This window comes from Brachyhypopomus gauderio, unplaced genomic scaffold, assembly GCF_052324685.1.
Source record: "Brachyhypopomus gauderio isolate BG-103 unplaced genomic scaffold, BGAUD_0.2 sc697, whole genome shotgun sequence".
Taxonomy (NCBI): Eukaryota; Metazoa; Chordata; class Actinopteri; order Gymnotiformes; family Hypopomidae; genus Brachyhypopomus; species Brachyhypopomus gauderio.
The window spans coordinates 12,501-33,053 of record NW_027507517.1 but is presented as its reverse complement, the minus strand read 5'-3'; the positions used below and the strand labels follow the sequence as shown (position 1 = coordinate 33,053).

Below are 20,553 nucleotides of genomic sequence, written 5' to 3'. Positions count from 1 at the left end.
ATGCAACAGAGCGAAATCTGAGGCCACTGCTGAGCTGTGTGAACCTGACGTCTGAACGGCGTGAATGAGGAGAAATTAAATAATTGTCCGAGGCCTCGAGTCTGCCAGGCGTCTTATGTGGTGAGGACCCACTTCACTGTCCCTAGCTGAAGCTCTCGGGCTATGCGGTCCCACACAAGCCTGCCTGTCTCTGTGTCTCTGTCTCTGACAACCCCAAAGACGGGCCCTGCCCAAAACCCCTACAGCCAGCCTTGAAAGAGGGGAAAGTGGGGGAAACTTGTTTTGAAAGACTGCACATAAGTTGTACACTTGCTTTGACGTGCCTCTTTTATTCAACATTTGCAGCTGACAACTGGAGACACAGCAACTGACTCTCATTTTGACTTTGACCAATACATTATTCTGGGGAAATGGTGGCGGGGTCACTGTCTTCTGCATACTCGTATAAACCCACTCTCATAACAAAGACATCTTTATCAGCATAGCAGGAACAGTGAACTCGGATCATCCTTTGTCAGACACACTTTGCGGGACAGTCCAGACACGAGGGCTAGAGGTAGATCTTTGTGCTTTATGTGTTTTTCTTTACATCCTCTACTCACACCAAGATCCTAGTCGATCTGAGCCCAACATACTGTAGTAATTTGGCTGGTGCTGGTGGGTGGGGCGCCACCTTCTAATACTGCAGCAATATTTGGCTACCCCAAGTCTAGCTTTTATGGTGTTGTAAAGCAGTTGAAGAAAAACACGTTTTTTCCATAAGTTATTGGCGCATGCGCGTAATCAAGTCTGTGGTGTAAGATTGCCCCAAACCAGACATTTGTGCCCAATTAGAGAAGTTAATACTTCAGATCTTTAACCCTATTAAGGCCGGAAGAGAATCGAGATCGAGGGGAGTGTGTACTCTGTATAACACAATATCCTGCTCTACTCCAGGGTTTAGCACACAACACATCTACATCCTTGCAGAGAATTGCACTTATTCTCACGTGTAGTTTTTGCAGCACACTAGGTTAGCTACGTCAGGAACCAGTCACTCGGTTCGGCGGCGCAGCGAAGTCCAATTCCCACACATAGCAACACCATAAACAATTGGGAAGAACTAGGTTCGTCAATAAAACACAAACTACACGTTGCTCCTCTATATAGTACTCCACAATGTATCAACACCACTTCTTACCTTGAGTTTAGAGGACGAACTCGAATCGCGACTTTTACGTTTGCCATTCAGTCAAAACCGGACGGAGGGAATCGCTCGATTTAAATGAAAGATTGGAGTCCATGTAGCACGATCATATTCCACCTAATGCGATGATTAACCCGATATCACGGGTGTTAGATAAGACCCATTCAACCCAGCGTGTGAAGAGCGCACGACCCGCAGCGATGCGCGCAACTAGTGAAACTTCCTGCAGTCTGGAGAGGAGGAGGAGAAGGAGAAGGAGGAGGAGTGATGGTAAAACCTCTGCTGTCTCCTCATCTGAGAGCTCAACTCCACCACCTCAAAATCCCTGGCGCACTTCTCAAATACCAAATCAACACGAATCATGTACATACCAAATTTATTATATTCAATTAGTCCGACATTAAACTTACAGTTTAAAACCATCCGATATCATTGTCCAACATGAACCAAGAGTCCTTTAAAATGCATCCAAAAGCATTCAGAGCAACACAAGGCCCATAAACATACACAGATGCATCTAACTAGCAGCGATTAGAAGTCGTCTCTGTGGTTAACAGGAGCATAATTACTCACAAAATAAATATGACAGCATGGGGCAAGTGAATATCATAACAGGCCTTGTGCATCTATAAAGCTTTGATATATGCAAGGGCAAACAATCCCCATCCATCTTAGAGTTCATCAGGAGAAACATCTGGATCTACAGTCATACAGGGGTCCAAAAACTCTCATTACAGGCCCCAACTGAACACTTACTTTTAATCATTCTTTTCAGATAGCTTTACCTTCAAATTTCTGCTAATAACAATGTTATTAAAATTGGGGGAAACCTGAATAATAACAGGCATGAAGATGGAAATGTAACTGGATTGAAATAGAGTTGCTAAACTGTCCTATATAACTGAGCTGTTTAAAATCAATCAGATCATAGCACAGTTTACATTACTGTGCTATGATACTACATGTCAAGAAGTGAACTTCCATACAACAGAACACTGATAACGGGAGGCTAGAGGAATTAAAGGCTTCACTCAGTGAGGGCATTTTTAAAATGTACTTAACTCCCTTTTGGCACTTTTGGCAGACAATTAATAAGTGCTTTTGCTTAAAACCTTTTTAAAAACAAACAATATCTTATCAGGTTAAGCTTATCAGATTAATATAACAATATCAGGTGGTCTTGCTCCATTGCGTTCCTGCATGCAAGTGTTTTGCGTCTCCTAGTGTTGATGGCGCCCTCTGCCGGTCACTGTGAGACCTGCAAGATGTCACTATGTTTGACTGAAGGCACTGGTGAAGGACACGCTAAAGATAGCTTCTGAAACTTCTCAATGGATTCCTAGAATCAAACAAGGAGAAGAGAGATTGATTATCTGATATAATAATGGAACCCTGTACAACACAGTGCTGGTTTGTTCTCTTATGTATGAATGAGACTATTACCACTGGCCAGGATAACGCCGATATCCTTGTCCAGTGAGAGCCTATATCTTCTTCTTTCAGAAGATGTTTCTCCATGAGCAGTTTAACCAAGATCAGGTAGTGACACTTCTGTTAAAAACAAATGAAAAATGCACGACCAGTAAGTGGAAGAGTCAGATTCTCGATGAATCCACGCCTGTTTGTACACACGGCTGGGTAAAGTGAGGCCAGCTGTGGGGTGTGTGTCGTCACCTGCAGTTCGCTGGCACCGAGAATGGCAGTGACGGTGGCTTCGCTCAGGAGGACGTGGAGAGGTACCGGAACAGAGTGAGCGCGATCCCAGAGAAGAACAAACTCGTCCAGCAGAGACCGCACACTGTCCGCAGACGCCACCAGGGGGAGGTCTCCACACACTACACACACACACACACACATACACACACACACGAAACACTGAATACGACTCAGAGCGGCTGAACATGGCCAAATATGACCCAGGGCCGGGGGCTTCCGTGGGGTCCGGTACGGGTTTGGTTCGGTCATCTCCGTTTCTCAAGTAATCACCTAGTTTGCAGGCCAGCAGGACAGTGCAGCGCAACAACATCTGCTCAGCAACCGAGGACATGAACTGCAGAAAGAGGAAAGAAGAGTGTTTTTGTCTCAAACGTCAGGGGGAAATAGAGAGAGAGGAGAGGAGAGAGGGAGAGAGAGAGAGAGAGAGAGAGAGAGAGAGAGAGAGAGAGAGAGGAGAGAGAGAGAGAGAGAGAGAGAGAGAGAGAGAGAGAGAGAGAGAGACGGGGAGAAAAGGGCTGACTGTACCTTCCTGCATCGTAGTGTCTGCGTCACTTGATCTAGAATGATGTGGATGTAGTGAGCTGTGAAGACCTCCTCTGGAGAGCGAGGCCCAGTCGCAATGCTCAGCACCTCCTGAAACACGGCAAACATTTATTTACACAACTACATTTCCTGGATCATTGCATTCAGGCCAAAGCTCATTAATGCACTAACCCAGAATCTTCAGAGAACACACAAGTACTGCTTAAAACCTTTCCAGTCCTTTCAGCCCTATTGTTGTTTTCCGATCTTAATTACAGATAGACACAGTGCTCTGCAGCAAAATTAATTAAAGTAGATTTGGTTTTGCATGGTATGTATTTTTTTTAAATATACTTTAGGAGTAATGAAGAGTATTTTTGCCAACGTTCAGATCTAACCCTTGATATAGCACCTCATAAGGGGTTCATTAACAATTTAATTACATTTCTTGTGTGTACCTTAATCTCAATTATTACATCTGATGCCAGTGGAGCTTTGTGGGTGCAATCCGTAGGGCACGAGGACCCAGCATCCTGCCCTGAGGAACTCCTCAGTGTCTGCAGACTGGTGCTAGCCCTCTCCGAGTGTGCAGTCCTCAAGACCCGCTCAAAACAGCCCTTCCACTCCCTCTTTATCAGAGCTGAGGAGAAGCACATTCACAGAGAATTCATTCATGCTACGTCAGCCAGGAATGCACCACCAAAACTGCTTCAGCAATTTCGAGGACTGGAGTACTTGTGATGTTGGAGGAGAGCCAGCTGCATGCTTTCTCCGTGGCCAGGCGTGTGGTGATGCTCTCAGCCGTCATCAGAACCTGAGACAGACATTAGATCGACTAATGAAGTCTTGGATGAGTGCTGTAATTAGTCAGAATGGGTATTATGAAAGACTCATACTCACAGCATGCGACGTCTCTTCAGGCAGAAGAACACTGACCGCTCTAGGAGCATTCTCACTGCAAAACCTAGTGCAGGACACACACACACACACACACACACACACACACACACACACACACACACACACACACACACACACACACACACACACACACACACACACACCTCAAGAAAAAATATCTACACACCCAGCAGCTTCCTATCCACACATAGCTAAAAGATGAGGGCAGAGGTGAGTGGGTGATGACCTGGTGGCTCTCTCCAGTGCCTGCATGCCCGCGTCACACAGCTGAGCACAGATGGAGTCATTCAGCTTGGCCGCACTGGCACCAGCAGAGGCCAAACCATCGCGGAGAGTGTTCTCCCCACCACGCACCAGCTCACACACTAGTGTGGCCCTGGTGCACGCACGCAAACACAAAACAGAGAAAGAAGAAAAGAAGACACTAACACACCCTAATAAACAATCCCACCCAAAATGGACAATGTGAAGACAGCGAGGAGGACTAACTTGATGTGTTTGACACAGTTGGAGCCGACTCTCTCCGCCACGAACTCCACGGTGCGCCTGAGCGAGGGCGGCTGGTTGTGAAAGAAGGCCTGCTCCAGATCCAGCTACGCCAAACACACAGGCTACAGTCAGATGGTACCAAACCACAATCTTACTTCCCTAATTAGATGCTTGTGTCCCTCCCGCCCACAAAACTGTGTTCTGAGATTCCACACAACATTATTCCATTTAGACTTATAAATAAAAACAAAAGCATGCCAGCACTGCACGCAGTAGCTGAAGACCCACGACCGAACCAGCATCCCAGCTTCTCCACTGGGCCTCCACCCTCAGGTATTAACCCCCAAACCCCCCCCCCCCCCCCCAATAATAAGTGCCTCAGCTGTGTGGTGCTGGTAGCATTACATGCAGTTTCTGCAGGCAGCGGGCGGACGAGGGTCCCGGCAGCTCTGCTGATGTGGGAGTGATCTTGCGGATCAGGCCTCCAGTCTTGGACGCACTTCCTGACACGAAGGCAGCCAGCAGCTTGCGAAACTCTCCTGGTAATCCAAAGAGAAACAGGCCTTCAGTTACGCGGCTATCTACTTGTGCAGCCGGTACTGATTTCCAGCCAGTACTGAACTGCTGATCTGATTCACGGTGTGTACTGAACGGTCTTCTCACCCAAATACGGGCAGCAGGTATAGAGAAGCTGCTGGTCCACCAAAGGCAGATTGTCCTGAGAGACAAACACACCACATTTGAACGGATATTCCCAACATGTTTGTATTTTACAAACTTCACGGTCCCCAAGTTCTGCCAATATCTAACAACGCTCTTCTCACACGTCCGTCACTAATAGCACAGTCGAGCGGACGTCAAGACGTTCTTTGATGGCCCTCTGACGCACGGATACCATGCGACTGTGACCAAGCACATTATCATAAGAAAAATGTTCTAGATGTTTCTGTACACAGGCGTCTTATCGCAGTGTGTTTACTCACTAGGCCCTGGCTGCCTGCATGACTCTCCAGGTCTCCCAGTTCATCCGTTAGGTCCATGCTGAAGAAGAGGTCGTCAGGGAAGACTGGGATCTGAGGGTGGGTAGGGGCGTGGGAGAATGATGAAGAGTGATGAAGAGTTAGAGGTGGGAGGGAAGGAGCAGGGTTGAGGAGGATTTTAGTCATGATGTGGAAAGTGCCGCATCGTGCAATGTGTCTGACCTGAAAAAACCAGCCCAGTACAGCCACGAGAAGCAGATGATTCATGGAAAACTGCTCTCCCACTTGACCGACCCTCAGGAGCCTGGGACAAACAAACGCACGCCACACCGTCACGACCTTCACGACCTTCAGGAAACTCACGGCTCCAGGGTTTAGTTTCATGTTTTGTGCGTGGTGGACACCTGTAGATTCGCAGCAGCAGGACCAAGGCCGTCCTGTAGCAGGGCAGAGACGGGCCGGTGTGGTCCAGCATGGAGAGGAACTCCACCAGCCAGGGCACGGTCAGCACAGCGCGTCTCCGATGCATACAGGTCCTCAGCACCGCATACACGTCCAGCGCCGGTGCGCTCTGAAATGCACACGCCACGTTTTAAACTCCGCCCCTTCACACACACCCACCCACACACACACACCCACCCACACACACACACCCACACCCACACCCACACCCACACCCACACACCCACCCACCCACACCCTCTGGCACATTCTAGCTCGCAAGACAAACGGACCTCCACGGAGTCCAGCCATCGTGTTCCTTCATGATGCGGAGAGCCGTACCTTGCTGCGGAGAGCAATGGCCGCCTCCTGGATCTCCCTGGATGGAGCCTCAGGTGTCTGGTAGGGCATGAAGGAGATGAAGCCCAGGAACTTAGCAAGCAGTCGAGCCAACAGGAGAACTGAAGAGAATCGCTGCTTCTCATCCTGCACAGAGAGAGAAACCAGGCACAACGTGGTAGGGGCGCCCGTTCAACAATAATAGGGAGTTCACTAAGACCAAAGCCATACGCATATGTGCCTTCCACTCATCAGATACCCAGGCACAATAAGATGATCAAGAGAAGAACTGGAAGTCGCCGACATCAAGACCAGAAAACTTATGGCATGGCAACCGAGACGCAACATTCAAAGGCTGAACACCAGCTGGAAAGAGGTGAGTGGCCTATATAAGTGCCTGCACCACTGTTCAGGGTGACACTAAACAGCCATGGATAAACCCAGGATGGATCTCCTGAGGATGAGCTGATGAGGCCTCGCTCAGAGATATACGCCCCTCTATGGAACGTACCACTGAGAGATAATAGAGGTGACTGACAGCCAAGCCCACCAATCACTGGGAAGTACTGCACCAAAGCACCTGAGGAACCAATCACGGCAGCCCCAGATCCAGCACTAGATCACCTGAAGCAGGGGTGTATCACACTAGAGGAGACCCAAGGTGCAAACGTGGCAGTGCCAAGTGATGGAAACATATCGAGGACAGGATATGAGAAGGTGGACAAATACCATGAAAGAACAAAGAGAGAGAATGTGGAAACTTAACACCAAGGTTCTTCTAGTGCTGACAGAGGCACTTGGGACTGTGACCTCTAAGCTGGAAGATCTATATCTATCTACCTATATATAGAAAGCGAGAAAGAGGGAGAGAGAGGGAGAAGGATAAAAAACTGTGATGGCATTACACCGGCATTACTACAAGTTTCACTATTTACGCCTAAGCAGTCGCACGGTTCCAACCTGCTGTTCCATGTCCCCGTCTGTCCCCTCCTCCCCCACGGCCGAGGAGGCGTCCGTGCCCAGGATGGACACCTCGTTCAGCTGAAGCAGCTGCTGGCACAACCCGTCCTTCAGGTGCTGGTTCAACTGGCAGCTTGGTCAGAGATAAGGAGGAGATGCCGTGAGAACTAGACACTTTGTAGTCAAGTCAGAATTGAGCTCTGAGCTGGAATAAGAGACGTTAAATTCAATCACATTTACACGAGCTTGACGTGAGCTTCTGGTAAAAGGACGCAAGGCTTAAAAGCGTGACCCCATGTGGTCTTACCAGCTGGCTGTCTGCAAGAAGTCTCTAAAGAATTCCTGGGGTCCGGGGAAAGATGGCGGCGGGCAGGGTCCACTCAGGGCCTGAGGCTGGCTTAGACGCTCCTGGAGGCGTTGCAGGCGACCGAGACCGTCCGCTCCCACCATGCCCAGCAGGTCCACATCCGGGGCGTCTCCGGGAGAGCCCAGCGCCCTGGGGCCCTTACACATCTGGAGCACAGAGGAGGTACGTCACCCTCCGGCATGGACCCGACGGGCAGGGAGAAGGTACGTGGGGAGGCCCACAGGACTCACCTGCACCAGCTGCTTCTGGAAGAGCCTGGCAAAGTGACCGTGGTTGCCCGCCCCGGTCAGCTGACTGACCATCGTCCTGCAGGAAGTATATTAGATGAGGTAGATCTAGCAAGGTAACAATTTCAAATCGGAAAACAGCATCAATTATTAAACACATCATTAAACACCAACCACCAGCTCACCTGACTCTGTGGCCCAGAGCTGCCTCAAAGACCCAGCCGGGCTCCTTATGAGAGTCCTCCCACTCTCTCAGGAGCTCGTAAAATATATCCCTGTAACAAAACACAGGCACACCGTAGCATGTGGTCAGTAGGAAGCCATTAGTTTTGCGCCTTCACAGGACACCGAGACACCGGTGTACTCCACCTCTGCTTCTTAAAGATGTGGAAGGCCTTGTCGCTGCTGAAGTTGGCACGGTTGTCGGTGGCTGGCTGGAAAGGCACTGAATGAATGAAGGTGTGAGCATCAGGGAGAACCTACGAGAACATGGAGGCAAAACGCCATTTCTTACGTTTTTGAGGTGGAAGAGAAGTTCAGAACAAAAAGTCAAAGATGAAGGAGTGGCGCACCTTGGCCGTGCTTGTGTCCTGAGCCTGGGCCAGGCGGTCTCGCAGGGCGGGCGAGAAAGCGCCCACCCTCTCGTTCTCCACCAGGAGGCGCAGCGTGCAGCGGTCCAGGTGTGAGAGCAGCCTGGGAGACACGGGCGTGGGAGGGGAACAACGTGGAGACAGGTGAGGTGCTGAGCCAATCAGGACAGGGGACTGGGAGCGAGGGGGACAGGAGCCAATCAGGACAGGGGACTGGGAGCGAGGGGGACAGGAGCCAATCAGGACAGGGGACTGGGAGCGAGGGGGACAGGAGCCAATCAGGACAGGGGACTGGGAGCGAGGGGGACAGGAGCCAATCAGGACAGGGGACTGGGAGCGAGGGGGACAGGAGCCAATCAGGACAGGGGACTGGGAGCGAGGGGGACAGGAAGCGACAGGCGCACTCACACAAACTGATTCTCCAAAACGCGGACCGCAAAGTAGACACAGCTGTGGACATCTCCCAGATATGCCCTCTCGAGAGTGTCTGTGAAGGGACACGGACAAGAGAAGACTGTGAAACTGTAATTGATAAATGGTGGAGGTGCTCAATCCTGTCTTTCTCTCACCTGTCTCTCCCCCACCCACAGAGAGACCCTCTTGCGTGGGATCAGAGGGTGAAATGCTCCGTGTGGTGAGAAGCTGCAGCACAAAGAACAGCTCCAGGAACACACATGGTACCAAGTTCTCTGTAATGCAAAAATAAGCTTAATAAAAAATTACACAACTGAGCATCTTCAAAAACGCATGTAGTAAAAAGCTCAAATCGATATATCGATCAATGTGCCTGATAGGAGATCACTTTGTTGATCTACGGCACCACCTGGTGGCAGCTCACCTGAAATGCAGGTACAGTAAAGCTCAGCTAAGAGGTCAAGCTCTTGTGCATGAGTCACTTTGGAGGGGTCAGGGCCAGGTGCCTGGGCTTCAGGGGTGACCTTTGACCCCGGCCTAACCAAAGGTTTGGTGGGGGTACAAACACCCACTGCAGGCTTCAAAGGGGAGCTGCTCTGCTGTGCAAGTTTTGACCTGCGGAAAAGGACAGATGTTGGTAAAGGAGACACAGTCGAGGTTAAAGTAAAAGAGAAGGAAACAGTTATGAATCTGACAAAGATAACGTCACGTCTCCCACATGCCTTTCTTTCTTCAGCAGTTCCCTCTCTTCTTGAAGACAGAGGGGACTGCCAGCAGCTGCCCCCCCACCCGTGGGGTCTGGGACGGGAGGGGGACTACAGGGTTGGCTGAGGGGGGTGGAGGTGAAGCAGCTCTTCGGTTTGGAGTTCGGCCGCTCTGCACTGACTGGGGTCGGGTTGATTCGACGAGATGGTTTAGTTGCGCTGGAGAGAGAAGGGGGGGATTGAATTAACACCGAACACACTTGATGATAACCTCTGAGTTTATTCATTAAACATCTCTCACAGTTCTATGTGTATCTTCGCACATGCGTATCAATATTAGATAGAAGAATGAGTACGTTTTCACTTCACTCACATTGGTGTAGCATGAGATGCCCCTACTGGGGGAAAGTCGTCCAAACTGTTGAAGTTCAGCTCTACTTGTGTGGGTGGTGACACCGGCTGACTGACCCTCCCTCCACCTCTGCCCTTTCTCCCAGCACCATCCCACCGCCCCCCCTCCTCTAGGTCCCTGCCACGAGCTCCAGCCTGCCGGGTTGAAGACGACGGGCCGTGTGGCCCGCTCCTCCTGCGGCCTCGATGCTGCTGTACGGTGGGGCTTGGCTGGCTCTCCGGGGGCGAGACCATGAAGTCGGCAAGACAGTGGCGCCGTTCGGAGGGCGTGTGCCTCGGGGCAGGGCTCCATCCGGAGCTGAACGTCGGACTGACGCCGAGGTCCTGACTGCTGACCAGCGAGCTACCCTGTTCGCCTGGGATGTCTGACTGCGGTGTGGAGGGAGCTGGTGAGAAAAGCTGGACTCGGCTGGTGCTGCGCGAGCTGTTCCCTGTGGATGACCTGTGTGTCCGCCGATCAGTCGAAGAGCCCTGGGCCACGGACGGCCTGCTGGTGCTGGGGGTCTTGGCGGGAGTGGTGGGGCCGTGGGGCAAAGCACTGCTGCTCTGGTCCCTCAGGAAATTCAGCAGGAAAGGCACAAACTCCTGCTTCCTGAATTTCAGCAGCAGATCTTGGTCATTGCCTCCGCATTCCTGCCATGATGTGAAAGAAAACTTTGACTTTACACAAGAACATGCGTCATGCTTGTCAGATGTTAGTGTTGTGTGTCTGTACTGTCAAACTGCACGTGTACTATGGCAGAGGTTTTGGTGTCTGTACATTTGGTTCCACTGCCTTACGCAGAACTGTTTTAAACGTTAACACTCCTCGTCTATTTAAAAGTCCCTCCTTGAGTTGGTTCAGGTGAACTAAAGCAAGGCAATATTTAATTGTGCTGTATAAGTCCAGAGTTAGAACCCCATCCCTCCAAATACACCATCACATTTTAGAGAATCACAAAAATACAGTTTGAAAACTAAAACGTAACTAAGTTTACAGTAAACAGAGCACAGTACGACAGCTATATAACCTAACCTGTTAGCTAACTTAGCTAGCAGTTTAACAACTTTAAGCAGCACCTAGAGCTAAACCACAAACGCACAAATATACACTCTCCCCTAAACCTGATCATTCTGCTCATGTTCCAGTTTAATTCTGATCATGTTATTTCTGCTCGTCTAATCGTCTCCCTCCATATAACACCTGCATTTTAGCTACCGCTAACTCGCTTACGAGCTATATGCTTGTTACTAGCTTAAGTTAAAAACAAGACACTTTTCTGCTTGCTACGGGATGACAGCACCCTTTGGTTATATTACAAGGTAATTAACAGATGCAGCGTATAAACACATAATGAAGTGCTCACAGGTTCTCCTCTGAGCCAGGCCAAGGCCCGCTGTAACTCCACTCCTCTCTGAAGCAGCGATTCCAAAAGAGCCGCCATTCTGCACTGGGCCACGTGACCACGGATACAACGAAAAAGTCAACAACAACACATCCTTTCAAAATAAAGGTCCGCGCCTCCGCTCTGTTTAGTACCTAAACGAAAGAATATTACACATTAAAAAAGACATTTAAAAAAGACAGTTCAATCTGATTTCACACAGGCACATCGTATAAGAAATCTACATGAATATTACTACAACACGTAATACAATTTAATTTTCAAAAAACACTTTTTCCTGTTAATCTCGTATATGTCAGTTCCTGACTATCTCATATTTTCTTCTGTGTTTTACGTTCTCCTAACATATTTCTGTCAACTTGCTAATTTAAAAAGGCCATCGTGAATGTAAAATGCATTTGCGAGATCAGGAAAAAAAACATTTTATAGTGTACAGTTAGTCCAGAAGCGGGGTGGTAAACAACCTTTTATGTGATTTGTAAGGTCTATCAAGTAGCTTTTATTATTTTTTTTTACATTTGTGATATTCTTGTGAAAACACATTCGCATGTACACTTTAATTGAAATGGTGAATGTAATACAAGGGACAACAGATATGGCAGACAAAAGTGATAGCAATTTGTATTTCTCAGCCCAGTGCGATTAATTTGTTATTCAAGTTTACATAAGCTTTGCTTTAGGCATTCAAAAACACTTTAATTATAAAAACTAATTAAGTTGCATAATGTACAAGATCTGGATCTCTGCCTCTGGATCTCATTCGTGCTTATCAACATTTCAATTCAAGAAGGAAAGCATTTAAAATATATATATAACCAAACAATGGAAACTACAAAGTCATTAAATAGGATTTCTGACTGCCAATTGCGTAATGACAGCAACTCCAAAACTCCTTTCTAAACATTGTAGATCTTCGTAACGCCTCATCTTTCTGTAGACAAAAATCACTGAAGGGCAAAATGATATTACGACTGAATGTTTATCAAGCAGAATATAATTTTGCCTGCGTTATCGTGGTCTAGGACCAACTTCCTCACTCATGTTCAAACTTTAATTACAAGGAAATTGCAAAACTGTTCTGACATGACCTCTAACGTGAGCTCAGAACGACGGTTTCTTTTTCACGGGGGAAAAAATACCGTAAAGAAATTGCATTGCATAATAGGGCTTTACTTGGCATTTGGCTTAACAACTTCAATAGGCGTTTCTCTAAGGGGGGCTTGGCCGGTGCGTGCACACTGTATTATCTCAATGGGCAGTGCACCGTAGCAATAGTGCAGTAGTAGCTAACGTTATAGGTGCAGCTACTTTCCCTAACTGTACTTTAGCCACCTACGAGTATGCAGTTACTTTATACGATATGCATGCGTTGTCCTAATTGTTTTATTGTATCCCAGTTTGTGGATTAGTATAAGTCACCGAATTCGTTATCACAGGCGGTGGACTCCTAATTTAGCAGATTCGTTCGCCGCTAGCAAGGAAACCATAGCTGGCGCTGTGAAAATGCCGTCTACGAAGGAAGGCTTATGTGGAGAGGGCGACGTGGTTACTGTGAAACACGAACTTACACACGGTAAGTTAATGTCACCGCCACCTATGCATTTCTCGACACGTTAAGTCGTGTTAACTCGGTCTGGCTAACTGGGGCAGCTAGCTCGCGCTCGAGCCCGTCTGAGCTGTCAGAAGCGGCGCGGACAGACGGCACGTGCGCGCCTGGTAATCACGTAATAACGTTCGAATCGATGCGTTCGTCCGCTGGTTTGGTGTCAACGCTGCATTGTCTTTATCTCATAACACACTATTTGTTAGCGCTGCCTTTTCTACAGTCACCTCATTTAGGCCTAGAACAAGTCAAATGCACCGCTGGCGGTCGGGAACTCTTAGGGACCCACGGTTAACTGAGCTTACCTTGGTTTGCGGATAAATGTTAATCTATACAGCTGGCTGATGATACGAATGTTGGTTGAGCGGTTTGCTTCTTTGAGTGGTTTGCATAACCCTCGTCATTTATTCGCTGCCCTATAGATTTCAACGTATTAAACTTTTTCCAAATAATGTTAATACTACTAAACCAGGCAATTTGCCTCACAGGGCCTAACTCATCTGCACATGTAAACAGTTGGTCAAGCAACTGTCAAAGCTTTAAGATGCATCCTATAGCTAGGTACTGTTTAGCAGTATACTTATTACATGTGTAATAAATATACTCTCTCTCTCTCTCTCTCTCTCTCTCTCTCACACACACACACACAGAGAGAGAGAGAGAGAAAGAGAGAGAGATTGTAGTAAAGTACACAAAGTTTCGGACAGAGGTCCTCCAGCTGTGGAAGCAAAGTGCTCCACATATATAATATTTAACATATAAAACTTTATGATGTGAGGACATACAGGCATTTATAACTTATCCACACAGTTTTGTCTTCAGCTGTATAGAGAAAATGGTGACTGTTTTCAAGTATTTTATTTTATGCTAACACAGCTGACTTTGTATACTGGTTGCTTTAAGTGACGCTTAGACAAAGACTAAATTATTTCAAGTCAACGTACTCAGCATGTTCATGATTAGAATGAGGGTGAGGGTCAGGTAAAGGTAATTTACAACACAGTATGTCCAAAAGGATAAGGAAGAATGTGCAGAATACAATATTATATATATCGTGCATATTGATAAACACCTGGAAATATCTGTCAGCATTCTTATTGCTGTGTTCTGTCTTGAGATTTCTCAAAATCTTCCATCACAGATATGCTACCTTCTCCTCAGTGTCCTTTCTTAAGTCAGCATTTAATTTACATGTTATAACATAATAATGTTTCTGGGTCGATGTTGAGATACAAGCACTTAAAACTGTTGTCTGTAATATGATGCCAGTATGCAAGTCTGTGCAACAGACATGTATTAATTTTTCCCGCACATCTACCCATCTAAATGAAAACTAATCCCTGGTACAATGCTTGTGTGAGTCCACTGTACAGTGTAATATGTTGCATTTACCACTACTCAATATTATGACAAATCAAAGAGGAAATTAAAGTTTTCACAGGGTATTCTTGTGACTGTAAAATGTTAAGTGCACTGGTATTTTTATCAAGCTCTCTGCTGTGGTTTTAAGAGTGACAGAGACGGCTAGGTGATAAGCACTGTGTAGTGGATGTGTTGTGTCTGAGCATGCTCAGAGCGACACTGTCAGCAGACATCTGTTCCCCTCACTGGCCACATTCACAGCAGCCACAAGAGGAACGTGACCACACAGCTGAAACCCTTCACACAGTACGCTAATGTACATGCCTTCCTCTCTCAGGTCGCTGTAACACGTGCACATATGGGCTTCATTTACATTTGATACGTCCCCCTCCCTCACATTAACATTTGAGCATTAATATGAATTTAGGTAATGGAACATCAACAAGCCAGATATGGTGCAATGGAGCAAATGTCAATAGAGCAACCCTCTGAGGGTAAGATCAAATAATAATAATAATAATAATAATAATAATAATCTCAAATAGTTACTTATTTTAATTCATTTAATTAAAATGAGAAGTGAAATTATGAAAGGTTGCACTGATCTCAAAAACACATTTGAGGGACAGATGTTTTAAAAAATGCTGAAACTGAAAGATTATTTTCTTAGAATTTTCTTAATTTCTTAGAATTAACTAGCTGCATACAAACAGAGGACTTTTTAACATGTACACCCCAGCCCCTTATTTGCATATCATCTACTTAATATGCATACATCTCATCAGATTACTGCATAATCTAAAGTACGATCATCCTCTTGGTTGGAAGCACACTTAATTCAGGGTGTGTTTCTGTTGCTCTTTAAGTTGGTATCATAGAAGCATATATAAGCTCAGGGCTTTGGTTCTTTCCCCAGCCAACCTCACGGGCCACGTGGAGCGTGTGGGCATCGAGAACTTCGAGCTGCTGAAGGTCCTGGGCACAGGAGGTGAGTCCCAGCACGTTCGGCCTCCTCCCTTTGACCCGTCCTTGTCACTGACCGCTCTCTCTCCCCACAGCCTACGGCAAGGTGTTCCTGGTACGTAAGGTGAGCGGCCACGACGCGGGCAAGCTGTACGCCATGAAGGTGCTGAAGAAAGCCACCATCGTGCAGAAGGCGAAGACCGCGGAGCACACGCGCACGGAGAGGCAGGTGCTGGAGCACATCAGACAGTCCCCGTTCCTCGTCACTCTGCACTACGCCTTCCAGACAGACACCAAGCTACACCTCATCCTGGGTACGTGCCCTTACCTCTCCTCCCTCTCGAGCTCTCCGCTCAAGTGATCGTCGCGCGCAGGTGTAATATCTTGAAGTTTACTTCTGAGGAAGATTAGCGAAGATGAGTTTTCAAGTGTTATGAATGAACTTGTCTATTCAGTGGTAGATTTTTAGGTGTTTTCGTGCATGTAGGTGTCTTTGAATAACAAAACCAGATACTGGGGCAGCACAGTTGGCTTTTTATTATTGAGTTTTGAGAAAACAGGTTACAAAACATTTTTTAAATGGGTGTGTTGATTCTGAGGCATTTTGTTAGATGTATTAGAGATCTCTAAAGCCATAGCAGAGCTATTATGTTGCAAAAATGAAGCCATGTGCAAGCAGCAGTGAGTTTAAGCTGATGCCAGGCTCTGATTGCAGACTATGTGAATGGGGGAGAGCTCTTCACACACTTAGTGCAGAGGGTCCGCTTCAAAGAGCAAGAGGTTGCTTTGTACAGCGGAGAGATCGTACTGGCGCTCGAGCACTTGCACCAGGTAAGGAGCACGCCAACGAGCACGCCATGTTCTCGTCCTCAAGTGCCACGTGAGATGTTTTGTGATCTCGAACGGGGAACGCCTGAAAAGCGTCGTGAGCCGACCTAGGCGTGCGTTTTGAGTGAGTGTGAAAGTCGTTCCGTCCATATATCACTGGGCCTCTCCCTTGTCCCTTCACACAGCGCTTCTGTCCCATTTTCTGATTTGATATCCAGGCCATACAAGTTAATGAGCACAAATATAGCATTAGTGATCTAAAATTGATCAAAGGCTTTGTTTACTGTAAGGGGAGAAGATAACTCTTTTTCCTTTCTGCTGATTCCCTGAACATCACCAATTATTGAAGGGTTGGGGAGATGTTGCCCGTGGGGCTTTCTGCTGGCTGACACAGAACAAATTAGGTTTTTACTTTTAATTGGACACATTTTTATCAAACAGACTTGACGTTTCATATATGACATTAGTTACTAGGTACAGTTGTGATGTGGTTGTGATTCTTGATTTACCTTCAGTTACATTTACATATACACCTTCAGTTAAAGAAGCTAAAGAACTTACGTTGATTTCAGTGATATTTAAAAATGTATATTTATAAAGAAAAGCTAGACACATTTAATATAATTTTTTGTTTGGGTTTTGTCCTTTTTCTGAAAAACAGTCACATGAAATAACTACAGTGGAAATCATGTGTATTTCTTTTGAGCTGGGCGTTGTCTACAGAGACCTTAAACTGGAGAACATTCTCCTGGACTCAAACGGACACATCGTCTTAACGGACTTCGGCCTTAGCAAAGAGTTTGATGAGGTGAGGCAAAAGCACTATTCATGGTTTTACCTGGAGAGAAAGCAATACTGTATTTCCAGAAACAGCCTGTAGCTTGCGAGACTGAGATGTGGGACCTGCAGTAGAGCAGGTCAAGCTCCAGGTTTTCAGCATCATGCTGATGGATCCCACTGTGACCTACTGAGGTATGCCTGGGTTTGGAAGACAGGGAGTTTGAGCGGAGGGCTAAGAATGCAAAGGAACAGTGGAGTCAAAGAAAAGGAATCGGATGTTGTCGTGCATTAAAATGCTCAATAAAGTGTCAGGCAGACTTTCGGTGTTTTGCTGAGACTTGAAGCACAATCGGAACATTATCTCTGCTGAGAGACGAGCATTCACCCCAGGCAGAGCCTCCTCGTGTAACAGCCTGGTGTGATCCGGCCTGTCAAACTCGTAGATTCGGTGTTCTGCGCATTTTAAAAAATAGATATTTTCATGTTGCAGTGTTGTGAAGGCCTATTCATGTCTTCTGGGCTTATATACCCAAGACTGAGAAGTGTGTACTTGCGAGGTATCGTTTTCTCTGTTAACCTTTCCTGCGCTTTCAACCGTGTAGGTGGAGAGGGCTTATTCTGTCTGCGGCACAATTGAGTACATGGCCCCTGAGATCGTGGAAGGAGGCGAATCGGGTCACAACAAGGTACGGCCCGCGTTCTTCAGACGTTTGGTGTGCTGGGTTGAGAGCTGTCACCCAGCCACGTGTCTTATGTGCATCAAACACATATTAAATATGACAAAGGGGAGGGGGTGGTGCTGTTGTTGTTTGGCTGCCCGTGCTGTTGCCTTCGCAGGCTGTGGACTGGTGGAGCCTGGGAGTTCTGATGTATGAGCTCATGACTGGGGGCTCGCCTTTCACTGTGGATGGAGATGAGAACTCCCACTCCGACATAGCCAAGTAAAAATACATACGCTCATACATGGGTTTTATAAGGTGGACCTGTAAAAGCCTGGAGCTTGCCATGTGTTAAAAAAATTATTGGCAGCAGCAGCAGCAAGAGACTTACTATCTGTCCTTTTTAACCCCTTTCTGAAACTTGTTCTCTCTGCTTTGAGGTGATGTCGTTTTGGGTTTAGGAAGTGTGGTTTAAGATTGTTGGTTGATCCTCTGCACAGTTCACTTGCTTCCTCTAGACACCGTGTTATTTTCGATTACATAAAGCTTTTCTCTATAGACATATGATCAACACTGAAAACCAAGTAAACTGGCATTTTTGTTAAGCTTAAACCTATCGTCTCTCACTTCGTCTGTAGGAGAATCCTGAAGAAGGATCCTCCCTACCCAAAAGACATGGGGCCGCTGGCCAAGGACATCATTCAGCGGCTCCTTGTTAAAGATCCAAAGAAAAGGCTGGGCTCTGGGCTCTCAGGGGCCCAGAACTTGAAGAGCCACCCGTTTTACCAGGCAAGAAAAAAATGGGCCTGCCACAAACATCTGTGGGAATTCTTGACTGCGGATCAGACAAAACAGCACAGTGAACAAAAATATTTTTGTCTCATTCAGAAAATTAACTGGGAGGACCTGGCTGCCAAGAATGTCCCAGCTCCTTTTAAGCCGGTCATCAGGGACGAGCTGGACGTGAGTAACTTTGCGGAGGAGTTCACAGAAATGGACCCCACATATTCCCCTGCTGCACTCCCTCAGAACTGCGACCGCATCTTCCAGGTGAGAGGCAGGAAGGCCCGACTATAAATACATGCATAAATGTACACTTGTTCAACTTAACATGTCTGCCTTCTACGCTAATATTCTGTAATTAGATTTTGATTCAGAATGTTGAACACTTGGGCTGATCTTTTGCGCGACGTAGGCCGTTTGATAAGGTTAGTTTGTATGATTGTGAAGTTGACCCTCTATTTGCCTTTGGGGGAAGTGAAGATCGGTATTTGACGTTCGATAATGATCTTGTAAATAATGCAAGCCTGGCTGTCTGTGTTGGTATTGAAATGTGCAGGAGGGCTGTTTAGAGACGTGTAATTATGCTGATGTGGAGATGGATTTGAGTATCAGATGTGAATGACTATTTTTGATGCGACTTGAACCGTGATGTTGCCTATAACATGAAGCCAGCTGATGTCGGCGTCATTGAATGGGATCATATCTATGATTGCCTTCTGGATCCTCCACTCAGCAGGATCAATAGCTCCATTAACGACACTGTCACGCAATGAAAGGTTGGCGTCTGCTAGAATAACCATGCCTGCCTCAATTACTCCTTCAACCTTTGATTACCAACTTCAGCTTGGCTTTTTTTTTTAATGCTCCCCTTTCATGTACTCTGGAATTTTGATCCTTCGTAATTTGCAGGCGTTGCAGCGATCGCGTCTGCGGTGGTAACTTTCAACTTGTCTCGTCTCGTCCCCCGACTCCCCCCTCCAAACGACCCCCCCCCCCCCCAACCCAAAACTCTTCACAAAACCAAATTGAAGTTGCATTAGAGGACTGCGATGCCGTTTGAAAAGCAGAGCAATCAAACAGCCCGGCTTGGCTGTTGAGAGCGTTTCATCCATTCATCCCTCCATCCTTCCGTCCATCCACGCACTCCTCCTCCTGATGCGGAGGCCACAGCTGCAGGCGGAGTGTGCGTGGGGGGCCACTGGCGTCTGGGTCTTGGAGGCAGTGACAGTAGGGCTAAATGCCACAGATGATGCACTTATCACAGATGGACAACAAATGTGACGTTATGACTCAGGTCTTTCAGCATGGGGCAATGGAACCCAGAGGCCGGGGTCAACAGTTATGGTTGTTTGGCTTCTGGACTGAATTAAATGAAGCCAGTAAGGTTGTCGCAATACATTTACAGCTTCAATATGGTTTTGATATGATTTTAAATTCTAAGGTTGAGAATCTAATTTAATCTTTGATGTATAATTTTTTTAATTTATTTTATATTTTAATGTGCATTTTCATTATTTTTTTTAATGTTATTTAAAAATGAAAGATTGCAAAGTGCATGCCCTTGGGCAAAGGGTTGCGCTAAGGGTTAAGAACTATTGACATTACAGCTTTTAGATTTATATAGTTTTGATTTTTATATACTGTATTTACATGATTTTAAAAGGGTTGTGCTGTTTGTTACAAAAATTTTTTCTGTGTTTGTACAGTTTTTTTTAGATTGTAGAGATTGTGTACATACAGTTTGTTATTTGCTTCTAGCAAATGAAGGCATTAAATCAATTCAGATGGCCTTTAGGTATTTGCAGGCATCACAGTTAGGGGTTGTAAAATGCATTTTTGCAATTCTTGTTCAAATAATATGTCTGCTGAAGATGTTTGTTCACTTCTGCCTTTGTGTGTGTGTGTGTGTGTGTGTGTGTGTGG

The 20,553-nt window shown here is 46.7% G+C and overlaps 2 protein-coding genes across 3 annotated transcripts in view; one reads left to right on the top strand and one right to left on the bottom strand.

Moving 5' to 3' along the window:
• Positions 1-1,545: 1,545 nt before the first annotated feature.
• Positions 1,546-11,697, bottom strand: LOC143507491 (codanin-1-like). The gene is made up of 28 exons (XM_076996567.1): positions 11,614-11,697; positions 10,230-10,900; positions 9,875-10,075; positions 9,577-9,767; positions 9,308-9,427; positions 9,147-9,225; positions 8,721-8,841; positions 8,518-8,627; positions 8,334-8,423; positions 8,152-8,227; positions 7,862-8,067; positions 7,555-7,687; positions 6,598-6,741; positions 6,219-6,385; positions 6,037-6,118; positions 5,818-5,907; positions 5,498-5,552; positions 5,240-5,373; positions 4,835-4,938; positions 4,572-4,721; positions 4,325-4,388; positions 4,160-4,238; positions 3,883-4,064; positions 3,428-3,535; positions 3,173-3,236; positions 2,861-3,021; positions 2,630-2,737; positions 1,546-2,525 (listed from the first exon to the last, which is right to left on the bottom strand). Exons 1-28 carry the CDS (start codon positions 11,689-11,691, stop codon positions 2,433-2,435), a joined length of 3,861 nt encoding a protein of 1,286 aa, XP_076852682.1. The 5' UTR covers positions 11,692-11,697; the 3' UTR covers positions 1,546-2,432.
• A 1,026-nt stretch (positions 11,698-12,723) lies between these two features.
• The window catches only part of LOC143507492 (ribosomal protein S6 kinase alpha-5-like), a 16,136-nt gene continuing 8,306 nt past the window's right edge, over positions 12,724-20,553 (top strand). The window contains exons 1-9 of one of the 2 annotated variants that reach the window (XM_076996569.1): positions 12,724-13,225; positions 15,534-15,605; positions 15,676-15,894; positions 16,296-16,411; positions 17,115-17,216; positions 17,791-17,874; positions 18,026-18,129; positions 18,486-18,636; positions 18,736-18,897. In XM_076996569.1, the coding sequence (XP_076852684.1) occupies positions 13,156-13,225; positions 15,534-15,605; positions 15,676-15,894; positions 16,296-16,411; positions 17,115-17,216; positions 17,791-17,874; positions 18,026-18,129; positions 18,486-18,636; positions 18,736-18,897 (1,080 nt within the window). In that variant the 5' untranslated portion in view covers positions 12,724-13,155. The remainder of the gene's footprint in view (positions 13,226-15,533; positions 15,606-15,675; positions 15,895-16,295; positions 16,412-17,114; positions 17,217-17,790; positions 17,875-18,025; positions 18,130-18,485; positions 18,637-18,735; positions 18,898-20,553) is intronic. The other variant, XM_076996570.1, reaches the window with a different exon arrangement.